We start from the raw sequence: 24,489 nt of genomic DNA on the forward strand, positions 1-24,489 counted from the left end.
TGCTTACATGTCACATGGTTTGCAAAATTTTGCATTCCCTATGATTGTTTGCTTTTTCCAGGATACTGTCACTTTTTACTTGTAGGCCACATATTGCTCTTGCCCAGTGCGTAATTTAAATCGAGCCGCATCCAGGTGTTTATAGCTGGCAACTATTGGGTTGTAGTTGAAGGCAGTCTGAGTTTTTCTCAGTGGGGCAGTATGGTGTTCAGTGGGGGAGAGGATGTGGCACTATAGCCAGAGCTGCTGAATTTGGAACTGGGGAACCAGGTTCAGCCTTAATAACCAGTCCACCAGACCACTCTCCTGAGAGAGCACTATCTCATGCTAGACCTTAGAAGGTTTCGCAAGACATTAGAAGCCCGGTGTCGTAGCACCAGCAGGTGGACCCTAGCATGACAAGTGTGGGTTAACCTTCAAGGCTTGTCCACCTCCAGTCTTGCGGGCAGGCCTATGAAGCAGCACACTCTAGAGCAACAGTGACTCTGTCACTGAGGTTACAGGACCCTTGAGAAGAGCCAGCTCTAGGGCAGTGCAACCTGTGTGACCGTACCAGGTGCTGACTTTAGGTGGAGGCATAATTTTTGCAAGTCTATTATGGTTTTAAAAGCGCGTGCTGCCTCCTTCCTGGCCTCCAGCAATTTTCGGTGACAATAAAAAAGTCATGACGACTCTGGTGATTAATGTTCTTCCTAGAGAGAGATCGGGATTTTGTCTAATGGAAGATTTGACTCATGGAAAGGTAGCTCAGAGGGTTAATGTACCTGCTGCAAAGAACATGTACCATGCACATCACAAAGTGCACATAATGTAAATAGGCCAGTGGGCCACTGCTTTTGTCAGAGAGATCCTTTTGTTACTTGCAGTTTATAAGTTAAAATCCTAACATAGAACAGTGAGCTATTAACTGTCATCTACTCAGCAGCAACACAAGTCACATTTTTTATTAACTTTTGATACGTTTGAGCTACGAACAATTTATTAGTTGAAATGGTCAGATCATGCTGCAGATCTTGCATTATGAGGCAAATATGGCAGAGCCATTATTATTTAGAAAACATTTGCAAACTAGGATTTTTAGCCATTCATGTTTGAACTGCTGTTGTGGAAAAGGGAGAAGTGTTGATGACAGAAACTCCATGGCTCGGAGACAAATGGCTTGTGCTTTTTATCGTATTTGGGGAAATTCTGTGATTAGAAGTATATCCCACATTGTGAATACATTTTACTATAAATAACTCATTATAACCTTAAATAATCATGTGTATCCATTGGTTGATAAAACTGGGCAGTGAAACCAAACAAATGCAAACAATTGGGATGTTTGCGCATTCTGGACACACCTCTGGCTCCGCCCACTGATCCAATCCTTGGGTTATTCCTGCCCTCTGATTCTCCGCCCACAGTTCCCCTACTTTTTACCCCCCACTTCGACCACTGATCCATCGTGTTGCCGGATAGTGGGAACACCACACCAGTACAAAGTACCATACCTATGATATTATAAATTCCAATAAACTGTTGACTAGCAGGTAGCCCACTGTACAACCTGATTAATGAGTCATTATCACACTGTTGTTAATAGGCACATTTTGTAAATATAGGACCTACATTTACAAACGTTACTAAGGATTCTGTATGGTCCCGTTATTCGCCAACTGTGTCCACTGGCGGACTCGGAGCGGAGGAGGTCCATGCGGTAAGTCGTGAGGGGGTGACACCATGAGTTACCCGCACCGGGTGACACCAACCCTAGTGACGCCACTGAAGTTACCTTCTCCACTGTTGGTGCGTATACATATCCCTCTGTCCTTTAGTTCTTAGCATACCATAACATACCACCCTTAAGGATCATTTTGTGTTGGCTATCCCAAAAGGTACCCTGCCATTATTAATCCATTTGGAGAACCCTTCCCCTATTATGAATCGGAAGTAGCAGAGTAAAATTGACTTCTCCTTTTAGTTGTGTTCTGGTGGTTTGACGTGGTTCTCCTGTAAGAGAAAGACTCTTCAAAAGATTTGTCTTAGACCCTCAGGTGGAACATGTTCAGAACCTTGTGTGCAGTAAAACAGTTTGATACAAAAAAAAGCCAAGAAGAAATTGTACACCCTTCTTTACTGTGATGTGTATATCTGGATATCGCTGCTTACAGCAAATGTCTGTCGGATGTGTATTAATTTGCTATCCAGTTGATCACAGCTTTTCTAGAGGAGCTTGTGAAAGTTGTTTCCCCATTCAAACAACCATCCTACTTGAAAGTTAACTATATAGATGTTTTCCTTAATAGGTGTATGGCCCCTCTCAAGCAAAGGATGCCTTATGAAGGCAGTTATCCTTGTCGCTTAAACCACCTCTTAAACAGTGAACGAGAGTCCGCATTTGGTACCACTAATCCACCATCATCAAGTGTAACTACCGACTTGCCATTACTTTCTCCAAGATCATATTACATTTTCATATCAGTCAGACCGTGTTATTACCATCTTTCTTTAGGACTTCAGCAGCAAGAAGGTCTGTGAATATCTTCTCTTGCACGTTATAAAAGCCCTGCAATATTATTTTGTTTAAAATGCGCGCATATTAGAACAATTTATGTTGAACAGTTGCTGTTAAACTCATTGGTTCGGTTTATTTTAACCGTGACTAGTATAATAGTTGCCTACATTTCAGGGTGTTGTCAGAAGGCCAAAAGGCAAGCCCAGGGATAATTTCTCGAGAGGCAAAGTAGCAACATCTGCCGTCACTTGAAATGTCCCAAACCATCGCTGCTTTAAATGACTCCAGAACTGAAGCCTTGTGCCCCAGGCTCATAACGTCTTTGTGACTTGTATTCTAGTGTTGATGAATATTTAGACAAATACGCTGATGAAGAAATATTCCTGTGATCTTACTTGTCATTTTTTGGGTATTTTCTTTTAGTTTATAAACATGCCTCCCTCTTTCCTGTTAAACCTTTATTATAGTTTAAAGTGGGTTATGCTGGATCAATAATTGCATTATCTCAAAAGAATGGACTGTATGACTCAAACTCCTGTGCAGTCTAGGACAGTGGCGCTTCTGGAATATTTCACAAAGCAATGCCAAAATCTCCTTATTTCATGCACAGTTTTTGATGGAACTAAGTTTGCAGTTATTTCCATCCAAAAGTTTTTATTTCTACAACAAAATCATCTTTGTTTGTTTAGATTTTATTAGGATTGATAGCTAATTTTTCCAGGCCCGCTTCCTCTGCAAGATACTAAGGCCCTCCATTCTCTGCATTGCATTGTTATAAAAGCAGAGTGTTGCTGTGTCCAGAGTTTCTAACGTCATGATAGCATTTGCAATAAAAACCTTCATGTCGATCCTTCAGCACAAATTTCCTTTCTCCACAGCATTTGCACTTAATGGGCAGTGTTCCGAAATCTGCCAAAGGGACTTATAGGCTCTTCTGAGAGAGCTTCTTTTGCCTAAAGGGCAGGGAATCTAGCCACAGACGCGTATAATAAACTTCAGAAGGCTTTCTATGAGAACGTAAAATCTTCACCTTAGCTTTGGTTGTAGAATCGTCTTTCTGAGGACTTCATAGCCCAAAATTATACCCAAGACAAACATGAAGTGAATAAAAGCTCACTCACACAAGTGATTTCCTTTCAGATTGAGGTATAAACATTACATAAACCCATTTTAGGGTTTCTGCCTGAAGTGTGGTTGATTATCTGGAGTACAAACAGTACAATAAAGCAGTGGCTGGACTGAATGATGGAGCTTTGAGGGTGTGCAGCTAAGATCCATGTCACTAAATCCCTAAAAAAAAATAATGGACATCCTCTGCCTGCTGGTAGGGAACATTCAGGAAAGCATAGAAATCTTAGAAAAACAAAAATTATGTAGACTTCTTTAAAACCACTAAATAAAATGAAATGTAGGGATAACTGAATAACGTCCTCATATAGTGAATTGCTATTGTAGTATATCCATTTTAGCATAACTGTTTCAGATTAATAGTCTAATTCATTAAACAATTAAGAGAATATGCATTTCTATTGCTGTGTGTATATATTACCTAATTACAGTAGTATCAGTAGGGGTTGCAAACATTCCTTTGTTCCCTTGCAGGAAGGCAACTGTGGTGCCTCTTGCGCAGATATTTGCTATTCCAGTCCAGTGTTGTAATCCTCTAACTTACACTATTTAAACTTGTAGATGAAGACTGTTTTCAAGCAACAGTAACTGTTATTTTATATGTATTTCTTTTTCAGAGGAACTATGATCAAGCTGATGAAGACACGAGGCATGGTATGTTGTTACATTGTCAAGACTTTTCATATTTTGTAGACTTACAGCAGTTAAAATATAAATTTCTTGTTTTAAAAAAAAAAATTTTTTTACTTTTATTTTGCATATGAACAAATGAATACAAGTGACAAAACCACAATTTCAGTCACATAGAACATATCCATTGTTAACAGTCTCTTATCTTCCGTAGATTGCCCTGTTGGCAGTGGTGGCTGATGACATTTGAAAGTGGTGTGGCGTAAAAGCTATGGATGAGTGCCCAATGGCGAATGAGCAAAGCGAGCGTGCCTAACGGTCATACGAGGGGCTCAGGGGGTGTGGAGGGGGGGTGCTCACCCGGGGTAAATTTTGAAAAAAGAGTGAGCCAATGGAGAAAGCAAGAAGGTCAATTAAGCAATTGTGAAATTGTAGTTGTGACATCAATAAAGAGATTTCATATAACATAACATGTATGGCCACATACACACAATGGTTTTTAAACACAACCTTAGTGACATATGTGTGCTGACATGGTTTGAGGGAGCTGGGACCAGACATAATATTTGAGCCTTGATGTTGCTAGCAGGTGGTGGGAACATTATGCTGATACACAGTAGTACAAATAGAACACACTTATTGGAGACATTTGGGGGGTTATGGCCATCTGAGTCTCGATGTAGAGTCCAGAGGAATGTTATATAAAGCTAAGCCCCTAAGCAGTATGCGCATCAAAGCAATGCAAAGATCTTCTTGGAAACAAACATTCCTGTATGCAGCTGTGCAGCCCTTATATGTCAAAACTATGGTGGCGACTTCTGTAATCTTGTACAATTTTCTTAGGCTTTTGATTTCATGAAACAGGGCGCTTCAATACGATAACATATTAGTGAAAACAAACAAATTTAAATGGGACATCCGACCCGAACCTAACCCTATTTTCCTAATTGGTGTCCATTTTAATTTACAATGTTCACAGCTTTTCATCTGCAAAGAGGAACTTAAATTAAGTACAGCCATCGTTTTATCTGGATTCAAAGAATACTACCTACACCTCTGCACTTCTGAAATACAATTTAACCATGAATAAATGCCGACTACCTAGACAACATTAGCTGTGCCTGGTTTGAAAATGACGACTGACCGCATTAAAGAAACCCTTGACTGCTTATGAGATCGATGACGCCATTATTATTTATGACTAACGGGAAAGCGCCTGGGTCAGCCGATCACAAGGCACAGGTTTATAAAGCATTTAATGACCTCTTCTGCCCAACTTCTTGGAGGTCCACAGTAAAGCAAGTCGCATAAATGAGCCCCGCATGTCTCTGCACTCCATGTGCCCCAGTACAGTGGCTGTCTCAGTGTAGAGTTTAATGCAGTGTCTTTAGCGCGGGATTCAGTTAAAAAATAACTGTGCTTTTAGCTGTTACACCGCACGGCTAAAATGGTACCACTAACATGTTTTGTACATTTGAAATCATATTTATGGCTCTTGCATTTCTCATGCTCACAATATTATTTGTAGTAGGGTCTTTGCGTAGCCATGATAGGGTCCCGCAACAGTGCTCTGCTTCACCATAGAGCGCTGCCTGACGCAAGTTTTCTGTTAAGGTAAATCCTATTTGTCTGTACACTAACTATCTCATGAAATACAAGCAGCCTATGGTTGTTTATTTCGCATTTTATTTGTTTGAGGGGTCTGCGCCTGCTTTGAGCCCTGTATCAGACTTAATGGGTTTATTTTCAGTAGCGCCTTCCGCGATAGTTACATGAGTTGTAAAATTATTTCACAACAGTCGCGGCTGGCATTACGGGCGGGTGGAAAAGGGGTCATCGTGCCGCGGGGGGGATGAGGGGGAGGCGGGAGGGGTTTAATGGAAAAAAATATATGAAATAAAACTTACCGTCCCGCGCTATCTTCTGGATGGGTCCCGACTCCTGCCGTCCGGTCCTGACTCCTGCTTCTTCCAATTCCGGGCCGGCTGCAGCTCTCCTCGTCATCAGGAAAGGCCGCCTCCCTCCCTCCCTCCCTCAATCACAAATGGTGAGGCTAATCTGAGAGCGCCCCAGCCGGGCCATTTTCTCTATGTAGACTGCTGCATGCAGCAGCCTACATAGAGAAAAGGGAGAGTGGGTGGTCCTGCTCGAGGGCAGGGGGGTAGTGGCTTGCCCACTGTTGTGCATACTGGGGCTGACCAAACAGTCAGTATGCACAACAGTGGGCAAGCCACTCTCTCCCCCCCCCCCTTCTCCCCCCCCGCGCGCCCCCTCCCTCGAGCAAGACCGCCCACCCCCAACCAGGCACTTCTGCTTTCTCGCAGTGCGAGAAGCAGAAACATAAAATGGTAGTTATTACCATTTATATTTCTGCCTCTTGGTGAGGCGGGGCCCAAACGCCCCTATGGAGGAGCTGCCACTGCCTGTTGGGATTATTTTATGGTCATTATATTCTGTGAGGGCACTCTTTGTCCTAAAGTCTGCTAGTAAGGGTAACATGCGGTGCACTCGTCTAGTGTGGGTCTCTGTTCGGTTGTGGTATTCTGCTCGGCTAATGACGCTATCTGGTCCCAGAGGTCTAGTCCATAGTATCGTCTCCATGGCCCCCAAACTCTATCACATTTTTTAGGTCAACCCCTTCTCAGCTATGTGGTACACTTGGCAGCCATATATAGGTCAATTTTCCTGATCCAGTCCTGCACTGTGGGCATTCCCCCCTCCCCCCTCCTCTCCCATCGCCTGGCCATGTCACGTTTCGCCACCGCCAGGCCCAGGGAGGTAAAGAACAGTAGTGTTCTAGGCACATCTACCTTGCTCAGGATCCCCTTGAGAACGAATCCAGGGTCAAGCGGTAATGTCACCTCTAATATCTCTCCTAGTGTTCTAACTATGGCTATCCAGTAGGCTTGTATGGTGGGGCATAACCATATTGTATGATAAAAATCACCTTTGGTGTCTTTACATGCGAGGCAGTTTGGTTTCGCTGCCCTGCCCATCTTGTGGAGCTTCTCTCTGTTGTAGTATACTCTATGTAGAATCTTGTATTGTACAAGGCATAGCCTTGCTTTAATGGCCAGCTCTCTGGGATGCATTAGGGCTTCCTCCCAGTCCGTCTTCCAAAGGCCCTATGTCTTTCTCCCATTTATTCCTTAGATGTAAGTTGTGTGTTTTGTTGTTCTTTATGGTTTTATATGGTTTTATATGGTTTTATATGTGAGGGAGACTGCCTTCTCTACGAGCTCTTCCAGCAGTAGTCTCTCCCCTCAAGTGGCGTTAACTCTGCAGTGCCATAACTAAACTTGAGGGTGCCCCCCTGCGAAGTACATGGTGCCCCCCCCCCCGGCCCACCACCTATTATTTTGCCCAACCACCCAAAAATCTGGTATTTTCAATTTGAAACTTCCGACATTTAATTAAATACCTCTATATTATCTTGCTCAAGTTCTAAGACAGTGGGAAACACTTAACATATAAAAGTGTGCCATTTGCAACATTGTCAAGAGCAGATTATTTAACGGAGGCAGCAATCGGAACAATGCCAAGGAGCAGTCCTATTGTCTCAGGAACTGGCTATCGCTGAAGGTCAAAGAACATCTAAGTAGGGTCTGAATTAGAATATATATTGATGTACAATAGCTTGAAACTGTCCCAGCAGCTCTACGGAACAGATTGTCATCATTAATGCCAACTGCTGAGAAAAATACCTGGAGTGTTTTTCAAATTTAAGGAAGCCACCATTACCACCCACTTGACCTCAGCATTTTAAGACACTCTGCTGGGCTAACATTATTTACATTCTGTTACTCCCTGCAGGAGTGTCCAAGTTCATTCAACATATTTCTCATGAGTTTTCTGGTAAATAATGTAGGAGATGGAAATTATTACCTCCCGTGTGAGTGATGAATACTTTTTTAAAAACATGCTATTGATTATAATTTAGGCTTTGTCACGCTGCTCATCTGGTTGGACCCCAGTCTTGATGAGATGAAGCAAGCATATTTGCTATTTTGACATTAGGCAGTCTACGGAAGAAGTTGATGCTATCAATAGTGTGTGGTACTTCTGAATACTACCAATTTCTCTTACATGTTAGAGTAGTGTAGTACATATTAAAATAAATGCCAGACTGCCCACTCCCCACAAACCTCAAGCTTGCATTTGAAAAAGGCTTTATGGGTTCAACCAACTCCTAATTCTGTGAATTTCGGGCAATTCAGAATTTGTCAACCTTTATTTACTAAAAGATGTGTGGATTAGATGTAGGGTTTGTTTCTGCATCAGGATGCTCTTTCCCTAAGGCAATATTTCACATTGAGGGAATGTGATGTGAGCACACTTGTAATACAAAGAGAACTGATGTACAGTGCCTGTAGCATTTCATATAACCTCAGGAACATTGATGCAGAGTTCAAACATTTTGTCCCTTTCCTAAAATTAGCTTTTTTGCTGAACTTTGTAAACTAATGTCTTTTCCGTGGGCCAAGACGTGCCAGCGCACGTTGTAATTGGGGCCATCATATTCACATATGGCGGTGCCAGGGACTTCCTAAGGATTCTGGGGGCCCTGGACCTAGCATATTTTGAGGGCCCCTGTAAGGAACCGTTTTGAATTTGATTCGATTTCCGTTCTTTCATGCCCTCTTTGGCCAAGTCACCGACAGTGCACAGACCCATTTGTCCAAATTCTAAATGTGTTTACATGGAATATTCAGGGACAGTGTTGTGTGTTTTCAATATTGTAACACAGCAGCTGCTCGCTAATATAATGGCAAATAATCTCTGACACACTCCCATTTCCCATATTTGAGCTCATGATTTGATCCAAAAGAATCTATTTTATGGATGTTGCATGAAACATAAACACAACATTTCTCTAAAAAATTTAATAGACACATATATCCCCCACAGTGAAAATAAAGCAAAGGGAAATGGTATTTAAAACAATCTGTTTAAGAATCATTCAAAGCCATCAGGTCAAGCAAGACTATACAGAACAGAGCAGGTTCTATCACGGGCCCCCTGAAAGGCTGGGACCCTGGGCCAGAGTCCTCTTTGCCCATGCCTTAAAACGTCTCTGGCATCGGCCCTTAATTGGTTGCAACAATCAACCATCCAGTAATGGCAACCTAATAAGAGGCAGCAATCGTGACCTGGGGAAAATAAAGGAGGCCCTGGCAAGAGGCCGCATAGACATCCTGAGGCGTGGGCCCACTCCGATGTACATAGTAGCAGCAAGCAACCTCCAAAAAAGCAGTGCCATCACAACCCCCATAGGAACCCCAACCAACCCCTCCCTTGCAGCGACCGGAGTCACGGGACCCTAAAAAAAAAACTTCAATCAATCTAATGCCCTTGCAGGGCTGCAAACAGGCTAAACTGGGCTGCATTTAAAATGATTGCACAGAAAAGGCTCGCCTACAAAAGCTCGGTATACTGATAAAACGCGCAGCTGCAGAGGTCGTCGTCACGTCTTTAAAAAGCTTTAGAGTGTAAATTAAAAACATGATGTCTCTTCTGCCTAAAGTCGGGCTACAGCACCGTGCATGATTAAAACGCTGCTTTAGAGCAGCAGACACATTTTGAATGGGTCAGCTGTTTTCATATCTCTAACATTTGTTGTTTATACCCAAGAAAGTACTCCAGGGCAAGAAAATGTATTCCCCCAACCCAATTGCTGTCAGCTGAGTTGGAAAACATCAATAAAACGTGGCACATAAGGCTTTGCTGCACGTGGAGAGAGAATGGAGCCGTCGTCCACAGTTGGAAATAAAAGCATGGCCACAGAACCCTTTTGGTCCCCAAACTCTGGAAACCACGGCAGCACGCACGCACACAATCATTGGGTAAGACGCAGGCTAATGGGACATATGTAAAAAAAAAAATCACCAGTACGTAAGAAGAAGGGACTAGGACCGCGATTTTAATTATGGCCTCCCTCACAGTCTCAGTGCCCTGGACCCACCGGCCCACTGCCTCACTGCGCATGAACATTCCAGCCCAGGCTGCCCCACCCTGAGGCTGAAGACCACAAAGCGGTGTGCACACACCACTCACCATGGAGCATTTCATTCATTTGAGGAGACTGGAGCATAACTTTTCAACTGCGTCCCAGCGTGATGCGCGGACCATGCTGTCAATTACTGTACCGTGCGTTGGGGGGGCCCCCTGTAGCTCGCCCCACCTCCGGCAACGCCAAGGCTGTGGGGGCCTTTGTTACACCCCTGGTACTTCGGTATATCTGTGCACGAGATGTCCTGTGTCTGCCATGCATGGCGCGGCCGTGCGTACTTGATGAACTGGAATTTATGTAGTCCATATTCCTGACTGATTTTAGGCCATGTTTTGAATGTCCCTCTTTACAGGACATCTCCAATTGTGGAGATGTCTAGGAGATCCCATGCCTCAAATCCTTTTAATTTCCGCAACTCTCAGAATTTTCACCTACACCCAGACTCCCAGGCCTTTGTGACCCTGTTTGTCCACCCAGTGGCCTTTGTGACTGTCTCTCATGCCTCCATGGTGATTTTTGCTGCCGGCAATAATTGAGAAGTACCCTTCCCGCCATAAAGGTAGTGTAGGTGTGTGTGTGGCGACATCAGATCTCTTTCTAGTCGGTATGTGGGGTGGTTTCGTGCCCAGAGCGTCTATTCGTTAATGGGGATAAGATGGGAGGCCCAGTAGTATGCCTCTACGTCTGGCGTCTTCAGCACTATTTCGGGGAGTCCTCCCTACCATAAGAGAGATCCGATGTCTCTTTCCAACCCGGTGAGGACTGATCGGGGATGGGGTGGTACGTGTTCTGGAGTGTGTAAAGCAACTGTGGAAGGGTAATTATTTTAAAAATAGCTGCTTCTCCGAGTAAAGAAAGGGGGAGCTCCCTAAATCTCGCCGCTTCCTATTTGAATTTCTGCAGGACCAATCCCAGGTTACGGTGTCTGCATCTCACTTTGTGTGGTGATGAAAATTCCCCGGTACTGGAAACCTTCCTCTGCCACTCTAAGGTCTCCAGGCAGCTGCATTTTATCCAGGGCCTGGGCTTGGACTATATAGTGTAAACTTGTTCCAATTTATCCTATATCTGGAGTGTCGTCCATACTCCTGTATGGTATTGAACAGGACTGGGTGAGTATTATTAGGATTAGTGATATATAGCAGCACGTCATCAACGTAGAGGGAAATCTTTTCTGCCTCCTCGTTGTTGGGTGTTATCTTAAAACCATACATTTTTGGTTGTTGTCGAATGTTACAAGCAAGGGACTTGAGTGAGTGCGAAGAGGAGTGGTGACAGAGGACATCCTTGTTTCGTACCGTATCTGATGAGGAAGAGTGGCGACGTCCTCCCGTTTACTCGAACTGTGGCGGTTGGCATGTTACAAAGTAGTGCTATCCAGCTACGGAACTCAGGGCCTATGCCAAACCTGGCAGGTGTGCATTCTGAAAACGGCCAGTGCAGAGCGTCAAACGCTTTCTCGGGGTCCAATGATCGGAATATGTGTAGTTTATCGCGGCCTTTCACTGCCATCACCCAGTTGTGGGCCCTAAGGAGATTTAGACTCCTGGCGCACCGGGGCATGAAGCCAGATTGGTCATCATGGATGAGATATGAAATATATTTAAGCAAACAGGTAGCTAGGATTGTGACTAATATTTTCACTTCCGTATTTAGTAGGGAGATGGGACAATACGAGTCACATTTGTGTGATTTGCCATCTTTGTTTTACCACAATCGTTGCTGACCTTGGGTGTGGGGGCAGGATACCCTCTTTATGTGCGTCTTTAAACAAGCACAGCAAGTGGGGCCCTAGGAGGTCTATGCAGCGCTTCTATAGTTCAGCTGGTAGTCTGTTCGGGCCAGGTGTCTCTCCCTGTCTGTTTCACCACTTCCTGTTGTATTTCTTTAAGGGTTATGTCAGTTTCTAAATCAAGCAACTCTTTTTCACCGAACGCCGGGGTCTGAATCCCGGACATGTAGTTGTTGATTTCAATGTTCCTACAGGGGGCGAGCCTTGTAAAAGTCTGGGTAGTAGCCGGCGAATGTCCCAACTATCTGGTTATCTGTAGTGTAAATGCTATCCTGGCTCTCTGCGATCTCCCGTATCCATCTATCTTGTTCCTTTTTGCTTAGCCAGGCTAGCAGTTTCCCTGCCTTGTCACTCACCTCGTATAGGCAGTGTAGTTTTGCCAGTCTCTGCTTTTGAGTGATTTCCATAGCTATTTCCCTGTATTCTTGTCTCAGGGTGTCAAGTTGCCGGGCAAGCTTGGGGTCCCTGTTTTGGATTACCTGGCTTTCAAGGAGTAATATTAGGCGTTCTAGGGCTTCTAGGGTTTTAACTCTATTTTTCTTTTCCCTTGCAGTGCGGTTTTGGGCCCTATCGCATAGCACTGTCTTGTAGGCCTCCCATACCATCACCTCAGATGGGACTGAATTCTCACTATCCCGGAAATCTATTTGTGTCGGACAGCAACTCCTTTAAGATTTTGCTGTCCTGTAGGTCCCAGGCACTGAGACGCCATTCAGTTTGAGATCTGAGGCCCCGTGTACCTATTCTACTATAAGTAGGGAGTGGTCAGAGAGACCCCTCGACAAAAAACAGCACTTCTATCTCATTTAGTTCGTCCCCCGGTACCAATAATCTAGCCTGTAATATACATTATGTGCGCTGGAGTTGTAGGAGAATTGTGTGTTTTGGTGATGTTCTGTCCGCCACTGGTCAACCAGTCCGAGTGTATCAGCAAATCGTGACAGCGAGGTGATGGCCGTGGACCCTCCAGCCCATCCCTGGGAGTTTTCCAGTGACTGGTTAATGGCATCTTTGAAGTCACCTTCATTACATGGAGGGTTGAGGGGGTTTATAACAGGATCTCTGTGATTTTACTAAGAGTGGGTGCCTGGAGCTTGGGTGGTGCATAGACGCATATCAAAGTCACTTCTCTTCTGCCCTATTGCCCCATAACTCCCACATATCTACTGATGGGATCCTGCCAGAGACGTGCCGTTTTAAAGGGGGGGGGGGGGGGGTTCTTAATATAAGCTACTCCCTGTGACCCCCTGATAAATCCTGTGTGTGCGCCAGTACTGTGTATGTACCCCAATCAAGAAAGTTACATTATGTGCCCTGTAGGTGTGTTTCCTGAAGCATCACTATATCTGGGTGTATCCTTTTTTAGGTCTTACCTGAGCCAGCGCGCATTCGCTGCTCTGGGAGACTTTTAGTAAGGGCTTTTCCACGCTAAACACACACTGTGCGTGTGCTTTTTTTTTTTGCTCCTGCAATTAGCCTTTGCATGCGTCTTTCAAAGAAAGACAGCACGCAATTGGTCCAAGGCGGGTGCATGCCCCGCCTTCTCTGTGCCCTGGCCTAGCCTTCTCGGGAGCGAGCAGCGGCCCCACACTGTGCCAGCTGCATTCCACTCCCGGGCTTGTTTTACAAATGACTGCATAACACAAGCGTGCGCTTCCCGCCACCCCTCCTCCCCCCCCCCCCCTCCCCCCCTCCGGCAGCTCCCTGGCTCTGGACTGCTGCAGTGCTTAGCTCAGCCCCAGTGGCCTTGCAGTGTCCCTCGCAACGCGCTCCTCTGCAGACTGCCGCTGGGAACCCTGCAAGCTAAATGGCAGTAGACCCGGCCTCCTACAAAACCTACTTTTATATGATGACAATTCTTGACACCCCCCCATAACATTATATTATTCTGACTGAACTGTACTTGGGAAATGTTGTTAAATACGTTTAACAATTCCTCACAATTACCTTCATTTGCGTGACTCCATGCTGGCAGCCGTGCATTATAGTACGCGCGCGGACGGTAAACAAATACACTAGTAAAAAGCCTTGTTTAACCCTCCCGAGCGACTCTCTGCTGGAGGTGGATGAGGCGGCTGCAGGGTGCAAACGGGGAAGGAGGAGCAGGGTGAGGGTCTGCAGCAGGCAGACAGAGTACAGGGCAGTCCCATGCATCTTCATGGCAACAACAGCACAAACGGCAGCCCGACTCCTGCAGCTTCCGCAACTTCTATGAAAGAGCATTCCTCTGCCTCGCGGCTGGGGATTTTGTTTTTAAACTGGAGAAGGAAGTGAGGTTGGATGGATGTGGGGGGGGGGGGGGGGGGGGCAGCATGCCCCTGGTTTTGAATGCCAAAATAACAGCCTGGCTAGCGTACCAGGATAGTGAGACTCTCTGTGCTGGTACCTTTGAGTGCTGTACGTTTAGCAGGACCACGGATAGATTTCCGGGACCAACGAGGCTGCCACAAGATGTGGAGGAGACGGGGAGGGTTGTTTGCCTCAGGGGGCACTGCAGGCTACATCTGCATTTTTATCTATAAATGGTTTTGAGGGGTTCAGTCTCTGATCTGCCTGACATTTGCATTAGTAGTCTGCATCGCGCCCTAGCTAGGCACAGACCTCTGACCCACCTAGCATGGGCGCAGCTCAGACGTCCTCCGAGTAGGGGATGAGAGGGTCCTGCATGCTAATCTTTGAAAGGGGAAGAGGGGATATTTGCAAAAAGTAAATCATGGGATTGTATTTTCTGCATTAACTTGTACTTAAGTGAAGGCAATTCCAGGCGGATGAAAACGGGCGGGTTAAAAAAAACCAGCATTGGCATTGCCAATGGGTCTCTCCTTTGGGACCTTATAAGTGTTTAGCTATGCACCAAGGATATTGTGCTGGATAACTAAACACTTATAAGGTCCCAAAGGCGAGACCTGTTGGCTATGCCAATGCTTGTTATATATTGCATCACCAACCCCCTTTTAATTTTATCGCCGAGTCCGTTAACATTCCATGTCAACATTGTGAACTCTGTGGCTTGGGCTACCGTATCAGCAGCCATAAGACCGGGTTCCACCCCTTGTGGGTCGGATTGTCTCTCAGTATTCCGGTCTTCCCAGTAGGGACTTCCTCCTGTGATGGCCTTTGCGACGTACATGTAAAAAACTACAATGGTATAACGTATCCAAAACCCTTTCCCACCCCTCTGCCCCCTCACCCCACCACCCCGGTATCCCCCCCCCCCTTGGCTGCAGGCCCCCTCATCTTGGAGAAGTGACTTTGCCAGTAAGGATAGAGAGGTCTGTCGTTCACCCCTCTCCCCTTTCAAACCCACTCAGTTGTCAACCTTTCAAAACACTTAACACATTTTAAACCAGCCAGTAAATCAGCTTAACAAGTTGAGTGACTCTGTCCGTTGACTCCGGGCTTATGCTTCTACCTACTGGGCCCAGATGGTGCTCAAGTGCCTGTCTCTGGGACTATCTGGTCTGGTGGTTCGCCCAGCACTATCTTCGTCCCAACTTCTTCATCTTGCTCCAAAGCAGAAATCTCGGCAGCCAATGTGTGTGTGGTTTCTGGTCCGTAGGACGTCTGTGTCATCCAAATCTTTGTGAATGTCTGTAAATTTACCCCTTTGTGCATCCCCTTTCCCATCACTGACCCGGTCCCAGTCTGTGTCTGCTGTACGTCTCTGTTCTTGGATTGCTTTTATTAAGGTATAGGGTGTTCTTCCTCTTGTATGGCGCATTTTCTGTCATTTCTGTGATTCCCACGTAGCGAGGCCCGGTGCCTTTTCTCTGCCGGCTGGTCTCTTTGTTGGTCTATTGTGGCTTCTCTTGCAGAGCAGAAGACCGGTCTTTCCTCTACCCTGGTCCATGCATCATCAAGGGAATGAAAGAAGTGCGTTTTCACCAGGCCGGGAAAAGAAGCATATATTGTATGAGGAGGTAAACAACATTTACCCTGCAACTTTTTCCCCGCTTGGAATCACAACGCGGTCGTTACAATGACCGCATTGTGATTCCGCATACCATTACTCCGCAAGTCGGAAGAACGACTTGCGGAGGGGAGGAGGTGTTGGATTTAAAATCCAACACCTTCCCTAGTGTCCGCACACACTGGAGTTGGAATAGTAAATTATACTATTCCAACCTCCAGCGCCTCCCCTCCGCAAGTTGTTGTTCCGACTTGCGGAGTAATGGTATGCAGAATCACAACGCGGTCGTTGTAACGACCGCGTTGTGATTCCAAGCGGGGAAAAAGACGGCGGAATAACGTTGTACATTCTGTATGAGGAGGGCCCTGTGTTTACGATTGACTGAGTCAAATGTTCAGTGCTGTTTTTGGACATCTCGGCTATAGTCCAGGGAGATCGTTATCTTGGAGATTTCGTGTCTAAACTCGCCTTTGTGGTGCATTTCCTGCAGAATCATGTCTCGGTGTAAGAAATGAAGGAATTTTGCAATGAGCGGTCTGGCAGGGGCGCCCTGCGAGGACTTGCTCCCAGTGCGCAGTGCACCGGTTCTATGACAAAGCATGTTGAAAAGTGTTGAGACAGGATTATATCCCTAAACCAGATTGCCAGGTATGCCGGTGCGTTGGTCTCTTCCACTCCCTTCAAGGAAGCCCACAAATCGGAGATTATTCCTTTGTCCTGTTTTCTGCATTGTCCAGCTGCGACATCATTTCTGCAGTGGTGCTTCGGAGGTCTATCACTCCCTTCTGAAGATCTTTAACCACGTCTTCTACCTTGGAAACTCTACTTTCCACCTCTGTCACTCGCTCTGACACTTTGGGTAGGAGTGCAGCCCCTGACCCAAACCTCCCCTATTTCCCTTCCAGTGCCTCTCTGGAGCCATGTATTGCCTGTAGTAGCACTGCCGTGTCTGAGGGAGGCTGGGCGGCCTCCGCCGGAAGCGTTGTGACTTTCGAGAATCGGTCCATTTTCCCCTGCATGGGATGCTTGGGGTCCTTATCTTTGGCCATAATCTTTTGCAAGTGTAGTTGGTTATCTGTCGGGTTGTTTCTCCCTTGCATCTGGCCCGCCCAACAGTCTAACCCCAGAGGGTGAGGTAGCGTGAATGGACTTGTGTAGTCGGTCGGCTGGAGACTCGGGAAGAGGGGTTAGTTATCTCCTATGCCTGTCGCAGGCCTCCAAAGACAGAGGGATCGATCCACCCAGGCCACTATCTTAACCCTCCTTTAGGATCTGTTGGGTCTCTATCATTTCCTCAGATCATCCTGCGCTGGCTGTGTATCCTAGGGCAGCCACACAGGAAGGGCGAAGACCCGGGGGTCCCCTGCTATCTGCTCCCTGCATCCTAATTTGGCCCAGGGTCTCCCTTCATTCTCTTCCAGGGGATCCTCATCAATAGTCATAAGCACTAGAATATTCCCGCCCATGCGCGGGACCCCGGAAACAATCATATATGTGACAAACATATATGTATCTCCATATGTATGTGTATGTGTATATATATATATATATATATATATATATATATATATATTCACTGAAAAAACCATAGGTTTCACACATGTTATAGTTAGCTGTAGATTTTACTGATAAAAAACCAATGAAATTCCCCCGTTATAGTTACTGTAGGCAACTATAACTCACGCGACCGCAATCCTCTGCTGATGCTAATACTGTATTTAGACACTTATTTGCCCATGTCTTCTTCCATTAAATTTTAGCTATACATATATTACAAATATTTTTTTTCATAAAGACACATATGTCATCAGCAGAGGATTACGGTCGCGTGAGTTATAGCTGCCTACAGTAACTATAACGGGGGAATTTCATTGGTTTTTTATCAGTAAAATCTACAGCGAACTATAAAATGTGTGAAACCTATGGTTTTTTCAGTGAATTTGCAAGGTTTTTTAAATGCTAATTCCTAACTATAACGTGTGTGAAACCTATGGTTTTTTCAATGAATTTGTACGGTTTTTTAAATGCTAACTTACTTTACGCCATTCGTGCCGTGCGCGCCCAGTTAACGCAGTTCGTTCCGTGCGCGCACAGTGAGCACGCGGTGCGCTTCGCGCGCCCACTTTACGCAGTTAGTGCCATGCACGCACGGTGGTCACGCGGTGCGCTGCGCGCACCGCGTGCCCACATTATGCGAGATGGGCCATGTACGCACGATGCGCTTCGCGCACCGTGCGCACATGGGGGACATATTATGCGCATCGTTGTGAAATGTTTTGTTTATTGTTTTCATTTGATTGATAAGCCATGCACATGGGGTGGGGAGAGTGTGGATACTTTATTTTTTTTAAAAAAAATTTTACCGTACGCGTACGGTAAGCGTAATCGGCGATTTTTCGAAAAAAAAAAAAATTTTTTTTTTGGCCTTGTGGGTTGTTTGGGGGCCCGTATATCATTGCTGGGTGATTATCTCAATATACTGCCCCTTTACACATTTTTGGGCTTCATTTATGCTGCCCCACTCAGAGTGCGAGAGAGAAAATGGCGGCCGCCGCTTCCTGGTTTCTGCCGATTCGAATGTTTACTAAGATCTAAGAGCCAATCAGAATCGCGCACGTCACCGTACGCGTACGGTAAGCGCACCGTAAGCTGGCTCAGATATATATATTGATTTAAAGGCTATTTTCTCAGAATCTACTGAACAGATTTACACCAAACCTACAAAAGGCACTTCCTTGACCTGAGGACTACCTCTCTGCCAAATTTCAAGTAATTCTGTTCAGCCGTTCGGGCTGTAGCTGTGTCTAAAGGTCCTATGGAAAAATGCATGGGAAAAACGCGTTTTGGGACCCCCCTTTTATCTCAGCCCCCGCTTGACGAATCCCCCCGAGACTTTCAGGGTAGGAGCGGAGCGTAGCGCCCCACCTATTTTGAAAAATTCGCGAGGATTCGTCGACCGGCGCAAAAGTTATTCAAAATAGAATGTTGCGGATTTCCTATGGAAACGTGGTCCTAACTATAACTACCTACTGGCGACCGCCAGTAGGAGATATATATATATATATATATATATATATATATATATATATATACATATATACATATATACATATATACATATATACATATATACATATATACATATATACATACATATAATAAAAAAGCAAATGCAGCTTTTCATAACCAGAGCTGAATAATGCTGTAAGGACTCCCCTGTATATTATAAACCATATATTAAAAACCAGGGAAAAACAACAGCAAAGCATGTTTGAAAACTGTTTTAATGCTTAGCATTTAGCACAATCCCTCAGATAGGACTGAAAGCATTGACAGCTCACAGGCTGCATTGCAGAAAACTAAAGGCTGGAAAGCTAACTCCTAGCAACATTGAAATAAACTGGCACCGTGCCTTTAAGGAAGCCATGACCCCTAGGTTCCCATCATGCCTCAGGGGTGACAGGTCAGTTGTTCTTTCCGGCTCCTTCAGTCAGGACCCTGGTTACACAGCTCCACTCTTTTCTGGTTTTATTCAGAAATAATCTACAATTTTTCAGGAAAATGTATCTTACTTCGACGTTTTACATCTAGTCAAGTAAGGTGTTTACTTTTTCTGACTAATTTGGGGCATTTTTTCCTCTCAAAATACCATCCCTTTTTGATCCCTGCCCTTCTTGTGGAAAAAAGGCCAGGTCAGACTCTCACTCAGTCTGTATTCTCTGCCTGCCTAAAGATCATGCTCCCAAGACTTGTCCTCATTGCCAGTCTCTTTCTAAAAGAACTTTGAAAGACAGGGAGCGTATACGTCTTTATGGGCTGGCAGAAAAGGCTTCCAGAGGCAGGTCTCCGGTGAGAAAGGGCTCTAAGAGGCCCAGATCCTCTTCTAGGAGTAGGAATCCATCAGCGTCGGGCTCGGCGCTGAGAACACAACCACCGGAGGGACATATATCCAAGAAACGACCTTCGACGGCGGGCTCGCCGTTGAGAGAGCACAGGCATGCAGGTACGTCCTTACATTCAACGTCGACGTCGAGGATTCGTGAGCCTCCGCCGTCGTCAATTCGGCGACGAAGAGCAAAACTCCTCTGCCATCGTCAATCTGGCGACGATTGGCATCGAAGATCAGCAGACCTCCGTTGGCTCGACGTTCGGCATCGAAGGCTGGCAATCCTCTGTCGTCATCACTCCAACGACTATCGACGTCGAGGGGAGAGAGTCCTCCACCGTCGCCAACCAGGCGGCGATCGGCGCCAAGAACGAAAAGCCCTCTGCCGTCGTCATCCTGGCGGCGATCGGTGTCGAGGACCAAACGCCCTCCGCTGACGTCAATCCAACGACGATCGGCGTCGAACCAGAAGCCATCCGCCGTCGTCATCCCACCGACTATCGGTATCGAGGCTAAGGAGTCCTTCGTTGTCGATCCTACAACGCTTTACGTCGAGACAAGCGAGTTAACGCCGAGATCGCTTCCAGAACCTGGTCGAAGTTCGACGACTAGAAAGAGATCTAGATCGACGTCGAGAAGGGCTCCGTCGGAGCGGGCTATACGCTTGACGTTGAGACCCCCACATCAGTTAGTCGCGACACTCATCCTCTCATTCCTCAAGACGTCCGTCGACGCATTCTCCATCTGCATCCCCAGAACATCATGCGAGGAGGTCACGGCAAAGGTCCCTATCACATCAGAGGAGGGCCTCTCATTCTGCTCACCTATCCCCAAGATGGCTTTTACCAGTCCATCACTGGAGTAAGGCTCCGGCGGGAGCATCAAGAAGGGAGGAAGAATATACGAGCCCTATCCACAGATCTCCTCTACAGAGATTGGTACAAGAGGTGGATAGATCGCCTTCGCCGGTGCGTCAGCGTCGCACAGGAAGATCTCGAACGCAGGCCTTCTACGTCCCATCACCGAAGGAGGTCTCCTTCATGGTCCTCTTCCTCCACCCACTCCTCTAAAAGGGACTATTCGCCTACTCTATCGGACAGCCCTCAGTCGAGAGTGTCTCCGATAGATGACATTAACACATATCATGATGTGCTACAGAGAGGGGCCCAGAAGCTGAACATCAAAATGTCCACTCCTCAGGTCGCAACGACAGTGATCTTTGAGACGCTGCACCAAAGATCTGCTTCTCGACCGTTACTACCTCTGGTTCCTGGGCTTCTGGAACCAGTGATGGACATTTTTCTAACACCCTCCGTGATTAAGGCTACACCTGCCAGAATACAGAAAAAATACAAACCTGCTGATACAGACCCGGAGTTTTTGAAAACGGATCCGCCTGCAGATTCAGTTATCGTCGCAGCGGCACGTAAAACGCACGCAGTCTCTGCACATGTGTTGGTCCCCCCGGATAAAGAGAGTAAGTCCCAGGATTCTTGGGGACGAAAGGTTTGTGGGTCTGCAGCATCATCAATGAAAGTCTCCAGCGCAGCAGCCTTATTGGGTCGTTACGACAGAGCCTTATGGGACTCTTTGGATCGTTTCAAAGAGAAACTACCAAAGGAGGATCAAAAGGACTTTGAGGAAGTCATTACAGAAGGACTGGTAGCTAATCAAATGATTAGCACTGCAGCGGATGGTGCCACACTATCGGCTCATTCGTATCCGCATGGCATTTGCGCAAGGAGGTCTGCCTGGTTAAGGCTTACAGCTCTCAAACCGGATGCTCAACAGAGGATCCTTAATCTGCCTTTTTCTGGTTCTTCATTGTTTGGCACCCACACAGATGAAGGGATGGCTCGAATGAAAGCCGAATTAGACACTTTGAAGGCGGTGGGGTTGGAGTAGAAAAAAGAATTCAGGCGGAGATACAGGCCCAACCAGCTCAAGGGATACCAACAGAGGGTTCAAACCCCTCAGTGGTCCCAAAGCAAAAACCAAGGAAGATCACAGTTCCAAAGTCGAAAGTCGAACAGAGGTAGAGGAGGTAATCAACAGAAGTCCTCTTCCACAGCTAGATCAGCAGGGAAGCAATGAGCCAGAGCTTCCCCTGCCGCCGTTGCCCACTCCAGTGGGAGGAAGTGTTTCACATCATCTGAAAGAGTGGTGCAACATAACAAAAGATCGTTGGGTGCTCAGTATATTGCGCAATGGATACGCACTACGTTCCCGTGTGTCTCCAAAGGACATTCCTCCAAAAAGAATTCGTCCTCACCAGCTAAAGTTGCTACGACAAGAAGTGGTGACCCTTCTGCAAAAAAAGGGCATAGAGAAGGTTCCTCCCTCTCAAGGGGGAAGGGAGTGTACTCCAGGTACTTTCTTGTACCAAAAAGAGATCAGGAGCACAAATTCAGACCTAGCCTGGACCTTCGAGCGCGGACAAAACCATCTTGAAAGAGAAATTTCGCATGCTGGCGCTTCATCAAATATGTCCACATCTGCAGGCAGACGACTGAATGTGTTCAGTGGATCTCCAGGATGCGTATTTCCACATTCCTATAATTCCCAGTCATCGCAAATATCTGCGATTCGTCGTAGGCAACAATCACTACCAGTTCATGGTGTTGCCCTTCGGTCTAAAATCTGGTCCTCGAGTTTTTACCAAGTGCATGGCGGTGGTAGTGGCGGCTCTAAACAGAAGAGGTCTGTTCGTATATCCGCACTTGGACGATAAGCTCCTGAAAGGTCCATCTCCTCAGCAAGTACAGAGCAGCTTCCGAATGTGTCTATCTCTACTCCACAGGCTAGGTCTGCACGCGAATATGGAGAAATCAGTTCACCGGCCTACTCAGGTGATCCATTATCTAGACTCCACTCTGGATACAAGCCTAGGAAGAGCGTTTCCTTCGGAATAGAGACTTTCATCAATTCAACAGAAGTGTAAAGCTCTTCTCCAGACAAATCGTCCAACGGTCCGAAAGTGGCGTCTCTGCTGGGATCGATGGCTTCTTGCATATTCCTCATTCCCAACGCCAGGCTGAGAATGAGGCCTTTACAGCAGGACCTGGAGGACAAGTAGGACCAAACATCGGGTCACTGGGAAGACCGAATTGTGCTTTCACAAGCAGCAAAGTAGTCTATTCTATGGTGGACTCGTCCACAGAATCTCTCAGTGGGAGTCCCCTTCCATCAACCTGTTCCGACCCAGTCCTTGGTAACAGATGCATCTCTACAGGGATGGGGAGCGCACATGGATTGCCTACAGATGCAGGGGCGGTGGTCCGTCAAGGAACAATCCTACCACATAAACATGTTAGAGCTGCGAGCAGTCCATCTAGCTCTGAAAGCTTTTCAGCCCTCGATCATGTCCGACTCAATCCTCATCCAAACAGACAACACGACCACCATGTATTACCTCAACAAACAGGGTGGTACGCGTTCTCGCCCTCTCTCCCTGGAAGCTCAAAAGATATGGCATTGGCTTCTAGCCCGAGGCCTCTCCGTCACAGCGGTGCACCTTCCAGGGGAACGAAACGTGCGAGCAGACGCACTCAGTCGGCACTTCGAAGATCAGCCAGACTGGGTGCTAAACGACCAGGTAGTGGCAGAAATTTTCCAGCAGTGGGGGCAACCTTCCATAGATTTGTTTGCAGATGATCAAAACAAAAAATGCCACGCCTTCGCCTCCAGGTTCCACCGTCCAGGGACGATGGGGAATGCTCTTTTGATGGACTGGTCCGGAATATTTGCATACGCCTTTCCTCCCCTGCCTCTGATCCCGGAGATGGTATCCAAACTCATCCGGTCCAACATGTCAATGATCCTGATAGCCCCGGACTGGCCTCGGCAGTGGTGGTACCCGGACCTATTACAGCTGTCGGTGCGCCCCCACAGGAGGCTTCCTTACAGATCGGACCTACTGACCAAGATGGTCGGGAAGATTCTACATCCCAACCTACCCTCACTGAACTTGGCAGCATGGCACCTGAGGTCCTGCAATATGGACATTTGAATTTACCACAGGATTGTATGCATATACTAAAGGAGGCAAAGAGACCTTCCACAAGGGGGTCGTACTCCTTTAAGTGGAACGGTTCTACTTGTGGTGTACTCGTAATCATTTTAATCCTACCACAGGGCAGGAGGATGTTATTCTTCCTTGCCTCCTGTACTTGGCTAAATCAGGGTTAAAGTATTCATCGATCTGAGTAGATATAGCGGCCATTACGGCCTACAGAAAGTCTCCAAACCAGCCTTCCTTTTTTCAACTACAGGTGGTCAAGGATTTCCTACAGGGGTTGAAGAAAGTGTATCCCCCTGTCCGGCCTCCTTCTCCTCCTTGGGAGTTGAATCTAGTCCTCTCTTGATTGATGGGTCCTCCTTTTGAGCCCATCCATAAAGCCACGCTAAAGCATTTGACATGGAAGACCGCTTTCTTAGTCGTGATTACATCAGCGCGCAGAGTAAAAGAAATCCAAGCGTTGTCTTCCAAAGAGCCATATACTATCTTTCACCACAACAAAGTAGTATTAAGGACTCTCCCTGCTTTTCTACTGAAAGTTGTATCTGATTTTCATGTTAGTCAGTCAATTTCCTTACCGTCCTTTTTTTCCCAATCCCGCTACTCCTGCGGAAAGGT

General features: G+C 46.3%; 1 protein-coding gene across 3 annotated transcripts in view; it reads left to right on the forward strand.

Annotated features, from left to right (window-relative positions):
- HELZ (helicase with zinc finger) overlaps positions 1-24,489 on the forward strand; it is a 2,003,166-nt gene that overhangs the window by 214,314 nt on the left and 1,764,363 nt on the right. For all 3 annotated transcript variants that reach the window (XM_085617266.1, XM_085617269.1, XM_085617268.1), the window contains exon 4: positions 4,243-4,279. In XM_085617266.1, the coding sequence (XP_085473392.1) occupies positions 4,243-4,279 (37 nt within the window). The remainder of the gene's footprint in view (positions 1-4,242; positions 4,280-24,489) is intronic.

This window comes from Triturus cristatus, chromosome 7 (assembly GCF_964204655.1).
Source record: "Triturus cristatus chromosome 7, aTriCri1.1, whole genome shotgun sequence".
Taxonomy (NCBI): Eukaryota; Metazoa; Chordata; class Amphibia; order Caudata; family Salamandridae; genus Triturus; species Triturus cristatus.